The sequence below is a fragment of the Rosa chinensis genome, chromosome 2 (assembly GCF_002994745.2).
Source record: "Rosa chinensis cultivar Old Blush chromosome 2, RchiOBHm-V2, whole genome shotgun sequence".
Taxonomy (NCBI): domain Eukaryota; kingdom Viridiplantae; phylum Streptophyta; class Magnoliopsida; order Rosales; family Rosaceae; genus Rosa; species Rosa chinensis.
This window is the reverse complement of record NC_037089.1, coordinates 88,477,572-88,495,611: the sequence shown is the minus strand read 5'-3', so window position 1 is coordinate 88,495,611 and position 18,040 is coordinate 88,477,572. Positions and strand designations below refer to the sequence as shown.

The 18,040-nt window shown below is 39.6% G+C and overlaps 3 protein-coding genes across 5 annotated transcripts; 1 reads left to right on the top strand and 2 right to left on the bottom strand.

Annotated features, from left to right (window-relative positions):
- Positions 1 to 2,215: 2,215 nt before the first annotated feature.
- Positions 2,216 to 13,650, bottom strand: LOC112186315 (acetyl-coenzyme A synthetase, chloroplastic/glyoxysomal). Of its 2 annotated transcripts, XM_024324675.2 has the most exons (20): positions 13,550 to 13,650; positions 9,704 to 10,141; positions 9,490 to 9,633; positions 9,231 to 9,386; positions 8,955 to 9,077; positions 8,702 to 8,870; positions 7,970 to 8,052; positions 7,681 to 7,782; positions 7,510 to 7,598; positions 7,300 to 7,390; positions 6,464 to 6,577; positions 5,802 to 5,878; positions 5,644 to 5,722; positions 5,367 to 5,435; positions 5,052 to 5,227; positions 4,837 to 4,893; positions 4,391 to 4,481; positions 3,960 to 4,058; positions 2,926 to 3,118; positions 2,216 to 2,461 (listed from the first exon to the last, which is right to left on the bottom strand). In XM_024324675.2, the coding sequence occupies exons 2-19, from the start codon at positions 10,127 to 10,129 to the stop codon at positions 2,933 to 2,935; spliced, it is 2,331 nt and encodes a 776-aa protein (XP_024180443.1). In that variant the 5' UTR covers positions 10,130 to 10,141; positions 13,550 to 13,650; the 3' UTR covers positions 2,216 to 2,461; positions 2,926 to 2,932. The 2 variants fall into 2 exon arrangements, with proteins under 2 accessions (XP_024180443.1, XP_024180441.1); XM_024324673.2 differs by lacking the exon at positions 13,550 to 13,650 and having other exon boundaries at positions 9,704 to 10,165.
- Positions 9,879 to 13,670, bottom strand: LOC112186317 (pentatricopeptide repeat-containing protein At3g26630, chloroplastic). Of its 2 annotated transcripts, XM_024324676.2 has the most exons (4): positions 13,550 to 13,670; positions 10,663 to 13,055; positions 10,277 to 10,510; positions 9,879 to 10,141 (listed from the first exon to the last, which is right to left on the bottom strand). In XM_024324676.2, the coding sequence occupies exon 2, from the start codon at positions 12,988 to 12,990 to the stop codon at positions 11,686 to 11,688; it is 1,305 nt and encodes a 434-aa protein (XP_024180444.1). In that variant the 5' UTR covers positions 12,991 to 13,055; positions 13,550 to 13,670; the 3' UTR covers positions 9,879 to 10,141; positions 10,277 to 10,510; positions 10,663 to 11,685. The 2 variants fall into 2 exon arrangements, with proteins under 2 accessions (XP_024180444.1, XP_040370020.1); XM_040514086.1 differs by lacking the exons at positions 9,879 to 10,141; positions 10,277 to 10,510 and having other exon boundaries at positions 11,963 to 12,095; positions 12,205 to 13,659.
- Positions 13,671 to 15,386: 1,716 nt separating this feature from the next.
- On the top strand, positions 15,387 to 16,837 carry LOC112188086 (WD repeat-containing protein LWD1). The gene has a single exon (XM_024327109.2). The coding sequence runs from the start codon at positions 15,575 to 15,577 to the stop codon at positions 16,619 to 16,621; it is 1,047 nt and encodes a 348-aa protein (XP_024182877.1). The 5' UTR covers positions 15,387 to 15,574; the 3' UTR covers positions 16,622 to 16,837.
- Positions 16,838 to 18,040: the final 1,203 nt, after the last annotated feature.

Genomic DNA, 18,040 nt, shown 5'->3' with positions numbered 1-18,040 from the left:
TAATTTTATATTGCTAAGGAAGTATCTGCGGAGAAGTAGATATTGCATGACAAGATTTGATCTTGTTCTTGGGTGTGGTAGTGTTGCCGCCGTCGCCGTTGGAGGAGGAGAAGAGAGTGGATGCTGAAGTGGGTGAGCTCGGGCTTCTTCTCACATGAAAACAGAGGTGGGTTTAGTGGAGCCGAAAGAAGGAAGAAGAAAGATAAAAACAAAGGAAAAAAAAAAAAGAACAGAAAAAAAAATTATTAAAAAAAGAAAAAAAAACTGAGGGCATAATAGACATTTTGGTGTCAAATTAACGGCGTCATTGACGTCGTGTACTGATAGTGGGTCAAGTTTCAGATTTCGTGTATCAAAATGCTTGGTTTGGAACTTTATGTATAAGAATTATTAGTGGCCTTTACTTGGTGTACTGTTTGTGAAATTTTCCCTATAGACTAACCCTCAATACCAATGCCTATTTATATCATAATTCCTTTCTAGTCGGACTTCATGACTATGAAAATGTGGATTTTTCTTGGGTATTTACTCTTTTTGGCAGCATACCAATACGAATCGTTATATGTAAACTTGCTAAAATTACTAATGAATTGTTTTCTTTATAAAATAAATAAATATATAAAAAAATTAGATACTAGTTTAAAAGGACTGTAAAATAAGTAATGGAGAGAACATGAACTAATCTGATTTTTAGGGAGAACTAAGGTCCCCGTGCACTAAACTCAGAACATAAGGGCACTAGATCAACTAATGGAATGAAATATATCCTTGAGTCGATTTCCATTTCCATTTTCAACAAAATGATAGATTCAGTTAATCAATTCCTATTCCCATTCATTTCCTTTTTTTTTCTTTTTTTTTTTCAATTAAAAAAACTCATGTCAAGAATGTCATTACATATCCACCCACTGCCTCACAATGGACAGAACAAGGTTTCGTGGTGAAACCACAGTGATACATAGGATAGACCAACTATATTTGAACTTATAGCTTACTTAAAAGCGAGCCTATAAGTTATGAAAAAAAACAAAGCGAGTAGACAAGCAAAACTACACTCGTTAGGGCTCATTAAGTAACCTAACCTAACAAGCATATAGCCCTAAAAAAATAGGGAGTTATTTAGCTAAAACAAAAACTAAAAACTAAAAATAGAGGTCACATGCCAATAGCCCACAATTTGCCCTAGCCCGAGCCTAACAACAAGCAGCCCAATCCAACCTCTGTCGCACTGTGCCAAGCCGCCAACAATCTAACACAGCAACCCATCACCGCCACAAGGAATACCACCACCACCATCACTTGACGCGGTCAACCAGAGCCCTCAGCGAAACCAACAAGAGAAGACCCAACCCACCAAGATCGATCTCCACCGCACCAAGTTACCACCAAACAACTCCGCTGCCTACGCTTCCATCAAAGTCATCACCTGTGCGTTGCCCCTCGACCCACCATGTCGCCATCGATCCCACATGCCACAACGCCCAACAGACCAAAATCCGGCAGCGATGTCGTCAAACTCCAAGTGAAGAGACAAACTAAGAACAACTATTAGCAAGCCTTTGAGGCCCGTCCGACAGCAACCCTGGCATCGCGCGACCAAGGCTGACATAGATGCCAGGTCACCACCGAACAAGCGCCATTCGAGTATGTCGAAAGACGCGCTAGGGTTTTGGGAGAAAACTTTGAAGAGATACATTTTCCCATCCATTTCCTATTATCATTTTTTCTGAAGAGAAAACAGTTGCAATGACAAAGCAAACATTACATATTATCATTCTTTCTGAAGAGAAAACAGTTGCAATGAGAAAGAAAACATTACATAGCGACTCACAAGTGAATGACACGACAAATTGACAGCTATTATCCCACACATGGGGTACAGAGATGGGTACGGAGGAGATAAATAGAGGGATTTGCATCATTGGTTTGATAATCCAGATTAGAGGGATGAGAAAAGCACGTATAAGAAGCCCAACCCAAGGAAACACCAAACTCTAGCGAATATCTGAATCCGACAGGATCTGGATTAAGGCAACAAAGAAGGGGATAAGGGACTGAGATCTACCTCCTCTCCCTGGTTTTCAGAGAGGAGAGAGACGGGTGTTGTCTTAGGGAACCCACAGCGACCAAGCACCCCGTTATGAATTCATTCCGCACAAGAAAAAGTAAATCAATGACTTGGACACATGACCAATGAACCAGAGGTCCAGAACCATGACAGAGATACCTTCAATTATATTGAACACAACACAACGGAAAATAAACATTAACATAATCAAGCATCAGATGAAGAAATTAACAGTCATACGTTCCATCTATAATGTCACTTCTTAACTTCAATAGCAAGTTTTTAATAAGAACTCATGGAAGTCAATTAATCTCTAGAACAAAATAATTGCAATTATTGCTGCCCCGGCCTTTTAACCAAATTTATTGCTCATCTTGTCAGCACCACTAGCACCTACAAGAATGTGAATCCATAAGTATAAATTAGAAAACAAGAAATAAAAACTAGAATCCAGTAAGTCTCTCAACATAATTACTATCAACCAGAACTGTGTAATTCAAAATTACGCAATTAAGCAAAGACTTAGAAGTCAATGTAGCTGCCACTAAACAATGCACAAGAGGTGTCAAATGCCGTGGTGATAAATTAAGCCAACAGAACCAACTCACGGTTGGTCCAATAGTATTTCTTACCAGTGTTGAACAGAACCAACTCACGGTTGGTCCAATAGTATTTCTTACCACAGTGTTGAATAAGGTCTCAAATTGATTGAAGCATAATTTTGTTTCTTGATCCAACCGGTGTTGGAAAATGAAGGAAAATTAATTGGTTCATATGACAGAACATCTAGTGGTTATGTTGTTTATTCTGATGCAATTGATCACTTTAGAAGAGAACAGAGAGTTCTGATAAATTACCTTCGCATCACGTATCTGCGAGAGCAATAAGTTGATCGACCACATTTGGATCTGCAAGTGTGCTAGTGTCACCAAGCTCATCTAGCTGTTTTGAAGCAATTTTCCTCAGAATTCTCCTCATTATCTTCCCACTCCTTGTCTTTGGAAGGCCAGGTGCCCAGTGGATTCTGTCCGGTGCTGCAAATGCCCCTATCTGAAACGTATTCATAGTACATATATATAAATTCTTCAAATATTTATGGGTATCAATGAAAGCTTAAGAAAAATGCATCCAAACAAGAAGGCTAGGTGTTCTCTTCATTGTAAGGGAATGCAACCTGAGCTATAACATCCAATTTAACACAGTCACAGAAAATAACATTCCAAAATTTAATTCAATATTTTATCCACGTTTATTAACATGATAGACTCCCTCCATGAATAACTTCTATACCATCAGTCTTGTCTTTTTTTTCTTGTCTATTATAAGTCTTGCTCTCACCGCCTCCTTTGTTTATCATAGCATATTACTTTTGGAATCTTTGAGAACCTGTAGACCTTTGTAATTAACAGAAGTTTCCCTTTGGTTTAATTTTTCATCGAGGAATTAATATCCATTTTTATTTTTTTTTAGCTTTCATTTCATGAGCCATCCCATAGACATTTCCTCTCACCTCCATCTCCCCATGTATGTTATCTTCCGGTAGAAAGATAAAAAATGAAAACTCAAGACTAGTGTCTAGTGACCAAGGAACAGTTTGGAGCAACATCAAATTTGGCCAAATAAAATAGGTACAATCAATCTGCCTTGCGTGGTTGGGAAAAAAGGAACTTGTGTGGTCAGGAAATACTGTGCTGGTTCCTATTGCATATAAACAAGTTCAAAAATGACCTAAATATATTTGAGAATATTCAAGGGATCCCCCAAGACGATTCAGGATTTTCAGAAAATTCAAATGCCCTAATACAAACCTGAGGGCCATTGCACCCCGCACACCAATGACAGGATGCAGTTGAAGAGTTAGATGTGCAGTAGCACTGAATTAGATACGTACCTGCTTTCGGACAATAAGAATAAGGCTTTTCCGGAGATCTTCACTGTAAGGTACTCCGTCCACAAGAGTAACAAAGGCATATATACCTTGTCCCTTAACCTACATTAACAAAATAATTTGTTCAGACACACTAGCCACAAGCATCTGTTCCCACCCTCTCCCTCCTTTTTTCATTTTTTATCATCTCCCCCTCTCTCCTCTCATAAATATATGCAATTATGCAAGTGCACAAGTGATTAGACAATACATATTACATCAAGACATTTTGAAGTTTGTTATGCAGATTATATGAAGACATGATGAGTAAAATAGTGTAAACTTTGGATTTGATAATAATTTATTTCAATGTTGGGTCTCTATATTTAATTTCTTGTCACAATTGTGGTTTCCTAAAATAACAGACAAGTAACATAAACTTTAGCATCACATACCTCATGCTCTACACCAACCACAGCAGCTTCTGCACACTGAGGATGCGATACAAGAGCAGATTCAACTTCTGCGGTACCGATACGATGTCCACTACATAAAGTATTAAACTGAGTATTGTAAGTAAACAATACTTGCATATACTCACCACATAATAGCAAAATGTGTAGATTCTCACATAGAATGGCAAAAATTATATAGCTTGCTCATTTTCATTTTTTACTTTTTGAGAAGAAAACATGAATTTAATTAAAAGGAAAACTGTACACAACAGTAGACAAGCCACTAACCAAATAGATATAATACAAGAATCTACTAGCCAACACCAAAACATGATAGTGAGATTAATCAAGATACTGCAGCTTCCAAGTCCAAATGTCCAATATGATATTCTGAATTTTTGATAGACATAAATTATCAGGAAAAGCTTATGCAATCCAAAAATTACCTAACATTGATGACATCATCAACCCTTCCTGTAAGCCAGTGATATCCATCTTTGTCCCTGCACATTGATGTTGAGAGCTTAACATGTCAACTTTGTTTGTTTTTTTTTCCTCTGTGTGCGTGAGAGAGAGAGAGAGAGAGAGACACACACACACACACCCCAAAACCAAAAAAGGATTCACACTGATGAGATTAAAGTTTGATGTCATCACTTACCTGCTGCATCCATCACCACTAAAATAATACCCAGAGAAAGGTTTAAAGTAAGTTGTTTCATATCTTTCATGATCACCATAAAGAGTTCGGAATGCTCCAGGCCATGAGCTTTTTATACACAGATAACCACTGCACTCGCCTTCAATTTCAACGCCCTTCTCATCCACAATGACAGCCTACAGTTACAAGAAAAAGAGTTCATATGATATATAGATGTTACAAATTTAAATGTGTATAGATGTTACTGATTTAAATGTGTAAAATGAAGATAGTTGGTTGATGATGAGATCCATAAATTTGATTAGTGAAAAAGACCTGAACTCCAAAAAAGGGGAAAGTGGCAGAACCAGGCTTCTGTGGCCAGGCACCAGGTAATGGAGTCATCTGCCAGTAAAAGAAGGTGAAACATTAAGACTTAGAACAGATGAAATCTATGTGAATATTATATATTAATATCGACACATATGGGAGGTAGGTGAAGTATTTAACCAAGTAAAATCTCTAAAAAGTGTCCCATGGCATTTAAATTACTGCTTGAGCACCAGTCTATGCCCAAGAGATAGGAACTATTAAAACACAGAATCTAAAATACCATAAAGCCACCAGTTTCAGTTTGCCACCAAGTGTCAGAAATGGGACATCTTGAATCTCCAACCACATTGAAAAACCACCTGTGACAAACAGAGTCCATGTTAATATGTAGTTGAGCTATGAAATGAATTCTTGGATCAAACAACTGAAGATGAGAACCTCCATGCACTTGGATTAATAGGCTCGCCTACACTTCCAAGGACCCGTAATGATTTTCGCGAGTATCGCTTGACATACTGCATAAAAGTAAAACTTCATTCAACACATACTAAAGGCATAGCTCAATGAATAAAGTTCTTGAATTGTGTTTTTTTAACGTAGTACCACCATAGATGTACACATTGATAATAAACTTAAAATAAAATAAAAATGTCAAAGGTCAAACACGTTAGGCAGATAGTAAATCATGAAGGTTTTACAAGAGAACTATTTATTTGATAATTGATTCATTGAAATAAACGAAGGGCTGGGCCACCAACTAAAACAGAGGTCCAGAAACATAAAATAGAGACAATGTGAGCTTATGGACATCAAAACTTTTGACAGGCATTATACTTCAGCAAAAGTGATGAGCATAGCAATGAATTGCTTCAATTAGGGTCTTCAATGACAAGCTATTATCTCGAAGCAATTAGAATGAAAAAATAGAGTTTAAGAAATAATTAGCCTAAAATACTCAACTGGAGGAATGAACTTTGAGGCCCAAAAGAAAAACAAACGAGTTCTTTTTGTATTCTATAACAATATTTAAAAATAATCCACATCCACATGTATGTAAAAAAAAAAAGAAAAAAAAAAAGGACAGGATTCAAGTTTCTTGCCTCATCACCATCACGCATGAGAGACCGCACCAATGTGGGGGCAGTATAAAAGATGGTCACTTTGTATTTATCAACAATATCCCAACAGCGTCCAGGGTCAGGATAATTTGGTGCCTGCAAGGTAGACATGGATGTGTTGCTAATAAATTAAATGGATGTTAGAAATCAAATTCAGTACAGTTGAGAGCGAGAATGGGTGTATTATGCACTCTCAAGGGCACTGCTTAAGATCGATAGCACATTTTTGTATTTTAATAGCCTTTCACTTTAAAAATCTACAAACACTGAAGAAAATAGTGGAAACAGATCATTAGACTCTGGACTCTTTCTCTGGAATAGACTAGAGTTATTACATGGTGCAATATGACTTCATCCTTATTCTGTTCTTAAAAGGTCTGTCAAGAAATTTTACTGCATAAAGGCATTTATATCTTAGGCCACACATAGTGCGTAATCAGACTGCAGCACTCTCTATCATGAGGTCTCAGGGCAATATCTAGATATAAGCATTTTTATGTTATTTTTTTTTTATAACTTATCATTTCATAAAAAGTACACTGCAAATAAACATTAAAAACTTACATAGATCATGATAAGGATATGGTTCTCACAAATTCACAATATGATAGTCGCAACTACTGTTTCTTATTTTGCTCTGTTCAGGAAAAAAAGGCATAATCATATAGACCTATCTTTGAAGCTTACTTTTGGTACTCTTCTTTTCCATAGGCTAGTGGCTACCCATGTAAACATGCAACATTTTTCTTGTGACATCTTAATTATGTTTCAGTTTTAAATGTAAATGATAATCTGTCCATAATCTGTCAATTTGTTACCCCTTCATATATGACAACAGTTGCTCCATTTAGCAGAGGTCCATAAGTGACATAGCTGTGCCCAGTGATCCAACCACAGTCAGCTGTACACCTAAAGTACAGATAAAAAGATATGTCAAGTAACAAAAATATCTGGAGAAGATCGAGCTGCTTTCACATGAAAACGTCAAATTAACAAATTAATAATCAGCCTCTGCTTGTGAAGGGTACCAGTAGATGTCGGATGGTTTGTAATCAAAAGCATATTTAAATGTTGTAGCAGTGTACACCATATATCCTCCAGTTGTGTGCAGAACTCCCTAATAAGATTAAAATTAGAAAAATCCAAAAGAAGAAGAAAAGGAAAAAAAAAAATTGAAATTGAAGTACGGAACTATATACCTTGGGCTTCCCAGTGCTCCCACTGGTATAGAGCAGAAAAAGTGGATCCTCTGCATCAACCCACTCCACTGCACAAGTAGTTGGATATTTAGGTATGACATCCTGGAATATAATCAAGAGTCATCAGTCAATACCAATCCGTAAAGTGAACGTTCAAGTCACTTATAAGCATTTGATAAAACACTAATAAAGAAAGCATAAATATTGCAGTGTGAATGTGAAAGAGAAAAGAAAGAAAAAATCATTGTTTCTTTTTCATGAAAGCCTATAGCTTTGTAGTACTACTAACCTGCCACCATATATCTCTTCCTTCTTCCCATTTAGTACTTCCCCTCTTCAAAGCAGATTCATTCTCATAAGTTAAGCATACATCTGCTCAAACAGGAAATCATATATCAATCAGATTCCTATAATAAAATATATCTATTAGTAAAGATGAGAAATCTAATCCTTGGTTTTAGAAAATATAGTATAGAAGAGTAATCTGGTATTCTCTTATGGTTGGTTACTGTATCTACCCACACAACTTTGGCAAGCAAGGTGGGTTCCAGAATGGATTTGATCCAAACCTAGAGGGCTGTCCTGCCAATAGATGATCAAATAGAAACCTAAACTCCATTAGTGGATGGTTTGATTATGCTCCCATTATTTTGCATTCCTAGCAGGAGGCCATTTGTTTGGTTTGATTGAGGGCTGGGTCCACATGAGGTCATATATTTTCTTAAAAAGAGAGAAACTCTTTGGATGTCCCTATTTAAGAATCATCCTTGCTAAAAAAAAAAAGTAACTAAATAAAAAATCAACGAAAGTAACTAAATAAAAAATCAACGAAATCTGAAGCCCTTTAGTTATCTAACTATGATCAGATTAACAGAAAAACAACCACGTTTCAAATATACATCATCATCATGATAACTAAATGATTCCTATCAGTTTGTTTTTTGCAGGATTGATTCCTCAATGGGACCTAAACATCAGTTACAGATTATTCAATATAACACGCAAAGAATTCAGTCCACACCTACACAAACCCCACTTTTGGCTGATTCGACAAGGGCAGCATCAACTATATCTTTGAGGTGGATAACCTTAGAACCCCTTTTAACAGCATTGCAAGTGATCACAACTTTCGGCTTGCAATCTACTACTCTTTGAGCAAGAGATTCGACAGAAAATCCAGCAAATACAACCTGAAAGAAAGGAAAAAAAAAAAGTTATAAAAAAAAAAAAAAAGCTATTGATGTTGGAGAGCAAAGAGTAAGACCATTACACACCGAGTGAACAGCACCAATGCGAGCACAGGCAAGCATTGTGATTGGAAGTTCCATTAACATGGGTAAGTAAACCACAACAGCATCGCCCTTTTTCACTCCAATATCTTTCAAGTAGTTTGCAAGCTGCGAAGAGTAGAGGTAAACGAATGTGAGATTGGCTGATTTTTTGGTTTATGCAGCCACGCCGAGAATGAAAACCCAATATCTTATATGTATTAGTTTCATCCATATGTGGGGCTAGTTGGTGAGTGAGTGATAATGTAAGTTATGATAGACCTGGCAAGCGTTTTGTAGAAGCTGATTGTAAGTTAAAGAGCCATCAAGACAGGGCTCATTGCCTTCCCAGTACAAGGCAATTCGGTCACCAAGTCCAGCTTCAACATTTCTATCAAGGCAATTGTAGCAGATATTGGTGAGACCGCCCTTGAACCACTGCTCCAAACAGAAAACGAAAATGAGATGGTGGTAAAAAAAAGAAAAGAAAAAAAGAAGCAAGCAAATACAAGATAAGTTGAAGGAAGTCCATGCAGGTTACCTCAATCCTGATATCGCCTTTGCTAACATCGAGATTCTCGAAGTAGACTTGTTCGCCCCATCTCTGTTTCCAAAAGAAGTCGGAAGCGAAATCCGACCAAAATCCGGCGGGGTCCTCGATGGACCTTTTATACATCTCCAGATACTGAGAGAGGTTGATTAATGATCAAGATCAGGGGAAAAAAAAAATAGATAGAGCAGGAGAGAGCAGTTACCTTCTGGGGAGAGGGGACATGAGCCTGGCGGGAGAAGTCGTCGCTGGGAAAGATGAGATCATTCTCTTCAGAAGCGAGTGCTTCACCCAGAATGATTGCGTTCAAGTGGGGAATGTTTCCGGCGCCAGAAGGCATTGTGGCCATCGACTCTACATGCCGCAGGTGATTAGTTGTGATCAGATTATGGACCATTTCCCTATTCCAGATCACCTTTTGACTGCTGCTGAGACTGTGCCCGACTATATAGGACTCAAATCTCGATGATGCCCGACGAAACCAAATTGGACTTGATTTTCTTCGATTCAGCACCGAACGCCTCGACGATACTATTATGCCTACCGGCGGCTTGGTACGATATGCAAATCCCTTGCCAACATGTACAAGACTATAATGACTAGAATAATTATTGTTATATTGAAGGGCCATTCTTCCTGCTGTCTGGAATTTACAAAAATAAAAAATAATAATAATAATAGAGGAGGAGGCTACCTCTCTCCCTCTTGCTTTCAACAATTAATTTATTATTTATCTTTTACGGAAAATACTTTATCTACAGAACAGAGGATAACGTACGGCGTTGCCAATCTTGAATTTTGGTTGTTGATGAACACTCTCCTCCTTTTTACTTCAGAATTTTTACTTCAAATCTCATTTATTTAAGAGCACTACTACATGCGGCTTTCCATCTACAAACTGCGATTCCAGTTTTCCACCCAAGTGTAACTGTGTTAAAACACCTGGCGTGCAACCTGCAGTCTTGAATATTCTGGGGTTGACGAGCAACTCCAAAACACCTAAAATACTTCTCTTTTTCACCCAAAAAAATATTGAAAATATTATAGTGTCAGACAAATTTGTAACGCTTATATACTATTATTTTATTCATTATCATCGATCGGCAAGGAAAAAAAAAAAAAAAAAGCAATGCAGATTTACGAATCAAAAAGCATCAACTGAACCTTTAGCTAAGGCGCTAAGGTCGGCCGGCTGCTTGATCGCATGTGCCCGGCTCCAAATCACAGAAGTATCAAGCTGAACCTTTAGTTAAGGCGCTAAGCTCGGCCGGCTGCTTGATCGCATGTGGCCAGCTCCAAATCACAGATGTCAAGCTTTGGACTTTGGATTTCTCAAGAAAAAGTTTGTAAAAAATAATTGATAACACATGTAACAGCAAGTTCACCCGTTGGGTCACTAAGTCACTTACTATTCACTACTTTTTAGTGTTTATTTCCACTCTCTGGGTCAACAGGTCAGTTTGCAGGTCATCAAGGTGACTCAGAAAGTGACCCAGGGTGACCAGGGTACGAAATATACTGTGCTCGTGACCCAGAAAGTGAAAATACACATAAAAAGCAGTGAATAATAGGTGACCTGGTGACCCACGAGTGGACTTGGTCTAATGCGGTTTGCTCAACTACCCTCAAGAATATGAGCATATGGGCTAAAGTTTGGTATAACTGTGCTTATAAGATAAATTGATTTATACTGTTATATGAGAATAAATGGTTGTTAATTAAAACATCTCGGTGTTTGCTTATTGTGCTAAAATTAGTGACAAAGTATTTTACTTAACTTAAAACTAAAAGTGTTATTGTAAAATAATAAACTGCTTCCATAAGTTAGGTTGAGTGAGTTTCTGTTTTTGACTCTAAAAGAGCTTACCTGCTTATAAGATGATTTCCCAAACAGAGTCTTAGTCTCCCAAAAGACATTGCAAATAAATAGAAAGACTCAAATGTACATAAAAATCAAACTGTCTATGAATAGGCAAATCCAAAATTTTAGGAGCCCTGTTTTTATAGCTCTTTTAGCGATTCAATTCTCCCTTTGTATGGCACAAGATAATTTTTACAGCCGCTGCCAAAATCTATTAAGCTCTCGGGCGGAAGATCAAGCCAGTTCACACTTGAAGCTGATGTCCCATTGAATTGGACATGACCACTATAGAGTAATCAAATAAGTTCACTGGCGTGCGATCAACACTAAAGATGATGTTCCTTAGTTCTATTAGGCTTTACAGGCATGGCTTCTACTAATTTGCATACCTCATCTAACATATCAAAACGGCTATACAGTTCAATCATGCAAGTATAATTCTCTAAGATAGGTGTGATACCATAACGTTCACTCATGTATTTGAAATGTCTGCAACCATCCTCCAGATTATTGGTATGCAAACAAGCAGATAAAACACCTACAAAGGTGATTGCATCTGGCCGTACATTCGCCTCTTCCATCGCTGCAAAAAGGGCAAGGGCTTCCTCTCCAAACCCATGCACACCCAAGCTAGTGATCATTGAATTCCAAGTAGCCAAGCTCTTGATTTGCATCTTATCAAACACTCTCTTTGCATCCTCTAAACTACCACATTTGCTATAAGTATCAATAAGTGCTGTGCCAAGAAAAACATCAATTTTAAACCCGTTTTTAAGAGCAAAGTCATGAATCCGTCTAGCCAACTTGAGGCTTTCGAATTGGGTACATGCTTTCAGCAAGCTTACCAGCGTGAACTCATTTGGCCTAACATTACCAAGCTGCATTCTCCAGAACAGTTCAAATGCCTCTTCAGGTTGTTGGTTTTTGACATACCCATTGATCATTGCAGTCCAAGAAACAACATTTTTAGCTGGCATTCGCTCAAAAACCCCTCGGGCAGCAGATAACTTCCCACAAGCAACTAACCCCGAAATCATGGTTGTCCATGAAACCACACTGCGAACCCGCATTTTTTCAAACACCCTGGAACCACAATCTATTTGTCCGGACTTGAAGTAGAAGTCCATCAAAGTATTTTGTATGAATATATCTCCTGAGAAACTATTTTTGATCACTAGCCCATGAACCACTTTTCCTAGTTCAAATGCAGTAGAAGAAATGCAAGCTTTAATAACAAATGGAAAGGTGAACTTATCAGGTGGAACTCCTTGGCGTATCATATGGCTATACAGAAGGAGGGCTTGTTGTGAGCACCCATTGATGGTATAAGACATAATCATTAGATTCCAAGTGAAGGTAAGGTGACCCTGAATTTGATGAAATACAAGAGTGGCATAGTCCATTTTCCCATGGGAAGAGCAAAGTTGAATGAGTTTCCTCATAATTAATTGGTCTCGAGAAAGACTACTGCGGATGATCTTAGCATGAATTTGCTTGAGACGATTGAAAGTGGTGCAGTTTCGGAGTAAAATGAGAGCTTCCTGAGAACCAAATTTGGTTTGTCTACAGCTGGTGAGTGGGCTACTTTTGGGTAGAACCTCAGGAGTACATGAAAGGCATGCAACCATCATAACAAAATTCTACAAGTGAACCTCAGGAGCGCCTTTTTTTAATACAAAAGATGAAGCTAGAACTTCTGCAGACAATCAAGTGATCAACCAAAAAAGCGTCAGACCCTTAACAACTGCACAACCTAAGCTAAGTTTAAGAATTGCGTATGAGCTATTGAATGCAGGAATGAGCAACAAATAGAGAAGCCACTCGGCTTAAAGTCTCGAGCAGGTTCTAGATTTAATATGGTGCAATTCAGCTAAAATCCCAGCGCCACAATCAGCGATGGGAATGATTCTTGACAAATTACATAAACAATTTGATTCTGTCACTGTGGGAGACTATGGCAGATAGCATGCAATGCCTATTTATGGTACAAATCACAGATGTAGGCGGCAGGGAAAAGTTCTACACGACTTTTCCCATATCCCAATCTCTAATTTACGGTTTTTGTTTGGAATTATTATGCATGAATAAATCACTCAATCTCTCTTTTCTGGTTTTCAGAAATTCTAAATGAAGTCAGAAATCTTGGTGTTAAGCTAAAAGCAAAAACAAGAAGAAAGGATGGAATGTTACCTCTGCTCCCTCGCTTGCTGTTTCCACGAGACTGCAAATAGGACTCACTGCTCAAAAGCTTCAAAGAAATACCTCTCCATTAACCTTCGTGATCCTCAAAAATCTATCTATCTAGGGCCACTGGTTCATCTCTTTACCTTTTTGGGTTTTTGTCTATTTATCATATTTCTATGGATTTTTTTTCCACTTACCTCAATAAGTTTTTCTAATTCTCTCTTACACAAAACAGTCCAAGGAAGTCCCTAATATCCCATTAAGTTTTTTTTAAAGACTATTTTACCCTCCCCTTTGTTACTTAGAGAGAGAGAGAGAAAATGGAAGAAAGAGAAGCCATATGAGACTTCACCGGAGTCCCGTCACCGGCCGTCGGATTCAGGTCAACGGTCACCGGAATCCGGCCAACAATCTCCGAAATCCCTTCACGGACCGGCACCCACCGAACTTCTATGAAACTTCGCTGAAGGTCCCCAAAGAGGTCGTCGGAGATCTCATAGGTCGCAAGAAAGGTTTACTGCCCCCCAATAAACTTCTACTGGCCCAATAGACCTCTATTATCCCAATATACAACTTTCGGTCTCCGAAATGGAAACTAATCTCCCTAAATTTAAACAAATAAACTTTGATTAAAGAAAAAAAAAACGAGGAGATTACATCAATTCAAAACTTCTATTGCCCCATAATAGAACTTTCAGTTGTCGAAATGAGAACAAATCTACTTAAATTTAGACAAATAAAACTTGATTAAAAAAAAAGAAAAGATTACATCAATCTAAAACGTCTATTGCTCCCTAATAGAACTTTCAGTCGTCGGAATTGGAACTAATATCCATAAATTTAGACAAATAAAACTTTATTAAAGAAAAAAAATTATTTCACATCAATCCAAAACGTCTATTGCCCCCCAATAGAAGTTTAACAAGCCTCTATTGCCCCAATAGAACTCTTTTTTTTTTTTCATTTTTCTTTCATTCTGGGCTTTTGCCCTCATTTTACCCTAAAAAAGAAAGAAAGAAATTGATTTGGGCACCTAGAGAAAAGCTCGGGGCACTAAATTGTCGTTTTCCTTCGCTACCGGCGCATTAGATTAACGTTCTCCTTTGCCACAGGCCTGTGACGAGCGCCGGAGAGCCTGGGTCGAGCACCAGAGATCGAGCTCGAGCCTGGGTCGAGCACCAGAGATCGAGCTCGAGCTCGAGCGCCAAATCTCGCCGGAGATAATTGATTTGCGGCGGGCTGCAGTGGAATCAAGGCAAACGCTGGAGATAACCTATCTCTTTCACTGGAGATAATTGAGTCCAATCCTAACCTTCTGACCCTGCGTTCTATTACCACTGTGGATCCGAATCGGAGGCAAACTGGTCAGTGACGGAGATGACGATGTTAACCCAAACGACGACAAGTTCTCGAGCATCGGCGAATCGGGGACAGAGTGAATCTCCGGTTTCCCATTCTTGTAAGTAGTCGCCGCAGAAGCCGCCATCATTGAGCACGGAGATTAGCAAAGTCGTATGTACGACTAAGACGAGGAGAGATAGAGAGAGAGAAACCGAATCGGAGGGAGGAGAGAGATGACAGAGTTGCATGATGCAATTTCTTAATTAAGTTATGAGCAAAGTTGTTGTTTCTCTTTAAATTGAGTTAGTGAGAATAAAAATTTGTTACTGGAATAAATGAGATAGTTTTGGCTCATTGTGGTGCTCTGAGTCAATGACCCTTCCTTCTTCTTTTTTCATTTTTAGTTTTTCTTATTTATCAATTAAGTGTTAACACCAACAAAATGTCCAGACCAAAAAAAAAAAAAAAATGTCCAAGAAAATGTGTGACGACATGTGAGACGATGCCGTTCACAGGGCGAACAACGTCGTTGGAAATGTAACGACAGAAATTCATCCTGGAAATGATAAAGTTTCGCGATGGCTCAGACAGCCGCAGGGCCGCAGCGCAAATGCACCTGGGACTGAATACTAGAGTAGATAGTCACTAGTAGATTTTGCAACAGAATCTGTACCGTAGAAACTTGGAAGGATGGGGGCCAGTAGAAGTAGCGATCCAAATCAGGACGGGTCGGATGAGCAGCAGAAACGATCGGAGATCTACACGTACGAGGCGCCGTGGCACATCTACGCCATGAACTGGAGCGTCCGGCGGGACAAGAAGTACCGGCTGGCCATCGCCAGCCTGCTGGAGCAGTACCCGAACCGAGTGGAGATTGTCCAGCTGGACGACTCCAACGGAGAGATCCGGTCCGACCCGAATCTGTGCTTCGAGCACCCGTATCCGCCGACCAAGACCATATTCATCCCGGACAAGGAGTGCCAGAAGCCGGACCTGCTGGCCACATCGAGCGATTTCCTGCGCGTGTGGAGCATCTCGGAAGACTCCTCCTGCGTGGAGCTCAAGTCGGTCCTGAACGGCAACAAGAACTCCGAGTTCTGCGGGCCGCTCACCTCGTTCGATTGGAACGAGGCGGAGCCGAAGCGCATCGGCACCTCCTCCATCGACACCACCTGCACCATCTGGGACATCGAGCGTGAGGCCGTCGACACCCAGCTCATCGCCCACGACAAGGAGGTCTACGACATCGCCTGGGGCGGCGTCGGTGTCTTCGCCTCCGTCTCCGCCGACGGCTCCGTGAGAGTGTTCGACCTGCGTGACAAGGAGCATTCCACCATCATCTACGAGAGCTCCGAGCCCGACACCCCCTTGGTCCGCCTGGGATGGAACAAGCAGGACCCCAGGTACATGGCCACCATCATCATGGATAGCGCCAAGGTCGTCGTCCTCGACATCCGCTTCCCTACGCTTCCGGTCGTCGAGTTGCAGAGGCACCAGGCCAGCGTCAACGCCGTTGCTTGGGCCCCGCACAGCTCTTGCCACATCTGCACTGCCGGGGATGACTCACAGGCCCTCATCTGGGACCTCTCCTCCATGGGCCAGCCCGTCGAGGGTGGCCTCGATCCCATTCTGGCCTACACTGCCGGGGCAGAGATTGAGCAGCTGCAGTGGTCTTCTTCTCAGCCCGATTGGGTTGCAATTGCTTTCTCCACCAAGCTTCAGATACTCAGGGTATGAATGTGACCAATCACTACCGCCCAGTCTTGATTGATGATTGATATGACATTGCCACAACCTCACTATTGCAATTTCACTTCCTCTTTGCCTTCTAATGAAAATGCTATGTGATTTGTTTCCTACCAATACTAACCACCTTTCATGTGTTTAGATTAGTCGATATTTATACTGTAATTTTCATATGCATTTTGTTTCTCTCTTCTCTTGCCTTTCTCATGTCAAAAGACTGCTGCTAGTCCGCTTCTTAGCTTATCATAAAGTACATTGATAGCAAATTTTAGTTTGAACAAGCACTGCCTTGCAACTACTTATGCATTAACTGATTTGACCAACAGTATGATTTACGCAAGCGTGACAGACTCTAAGTGTGTAAGTTTCTTGTTCGTATTGCATGTCTGGAAGGCTTAACGTACATTATCTTGTCTGAGTGAAACAAACTAAGTATAATATGGAGTTCAGAGACAGAAGAAGGTTTTGCAGTGAGTGACCTACTTTTTCTCTACATTGGATTAGCCGGACCTGTTAAGGCCCCTGGCAGCTCATCGGCTGACCACTCTAACTGTCTCTAAGTTTTAGTTCTCTGCTTCTTTGCATTAAGAAGCTGTAGGCATGTTTCATTTATGCATCTTAATATTCTTTGGTCAAGAGGACCTGTGATCAAGGACTTTGGGTCTTATTGCATGTACAAATGCTGTAAATGTTCATTTGAGCTCTTCAGCTCAGATTCTACTGGATCACGATTTGTAGAAGTCTAGATATAATGAAGGTGAGTTATTTGGAACAACAGATGATGATGACTGCAACATTTTTAGCTTAAGGAGAAAAATGTGCCATGAAGCTTTGCTTTGGTTTTTCCTTTTGGTCAGGTTGGTGGAGGTTGTGGCGTGCCAACTTTAACTGCTAATTTGCTATCTGTCAGATGGAATCTTCCCATGACTCTTGAAGAAACTTTTGTGTCTCGAGGAATAGATTCCCTGAGAAAAATGAGAATCAATGGAGGAAATGTTTGCAAGTTCTCCGATTTTCTCCTCATTGCTTAAGAGAATGCTTAGGATTATATAGATTACAAGGACTTCACATTACAACTGACATTTGTAAGTTAGCGACCAACCTCTGACTAAGATTGCCAGCAGTACACACTTACATTTGGACAGTTTGCATCGCTAATCTAATGTCTAATTCCCATTGTGTTACACTTGTAGAATGGACTGCTGCACCAATGCAATTGTTTGCTTTGTGGTGAATTCGTTTTACTAACCCCAAACCCACTTTACATATATTATCAATATTTTGCAGCAGATTATTACATAACTGTGGATTCAGGATTGCTAGTGAGAATTTATATTTTTAGCAAAGGAAATCAAGAAAGGTGTATATTAATCTTTGTGAAGGCAGCAAGCCAATTCTCGAAGACTCAAA

Excerpts from the sequence above, each read along its gene's own strand:
- LOC112186315 (XM_024324675.2), bottom strand. The coding sequence starts at position 10,129 with ATGGCCCTTCAATATAACAATAATTATTCTAGTCATTATAGTCTTGTA. Across the intron at positions 7,783-7,969 it reads GAAGAGATATATGGTGGCAG|GATGTCATACCTAAATATCC; the intron begins GTTAGTAGTACT and ends ATTATATTCCAG. Across the intron at positions 5,436-5,643 it reads CTGAAACTGGTGGCTTTATG|ATGACTCCATTACCTGGTGC; the intron begins GTATTTTAGATT and ends TTTTACTGGCAG.
- LOC112186317 (XM_024324676.2), bottom strand. The coding sequence starts at position 12,990 with ATGATGGTTGCATGCCTTTCATGTACTCCTGAGGTTCTACCCAAAAGT.
- LOC112188086 (XM_024327109.2), top strand. The coding sequence starts at position 15,575 with ATGGGGGCCAGTAGAAGTAGCGATCCAAATCAGGACGGGTCGGATGAG.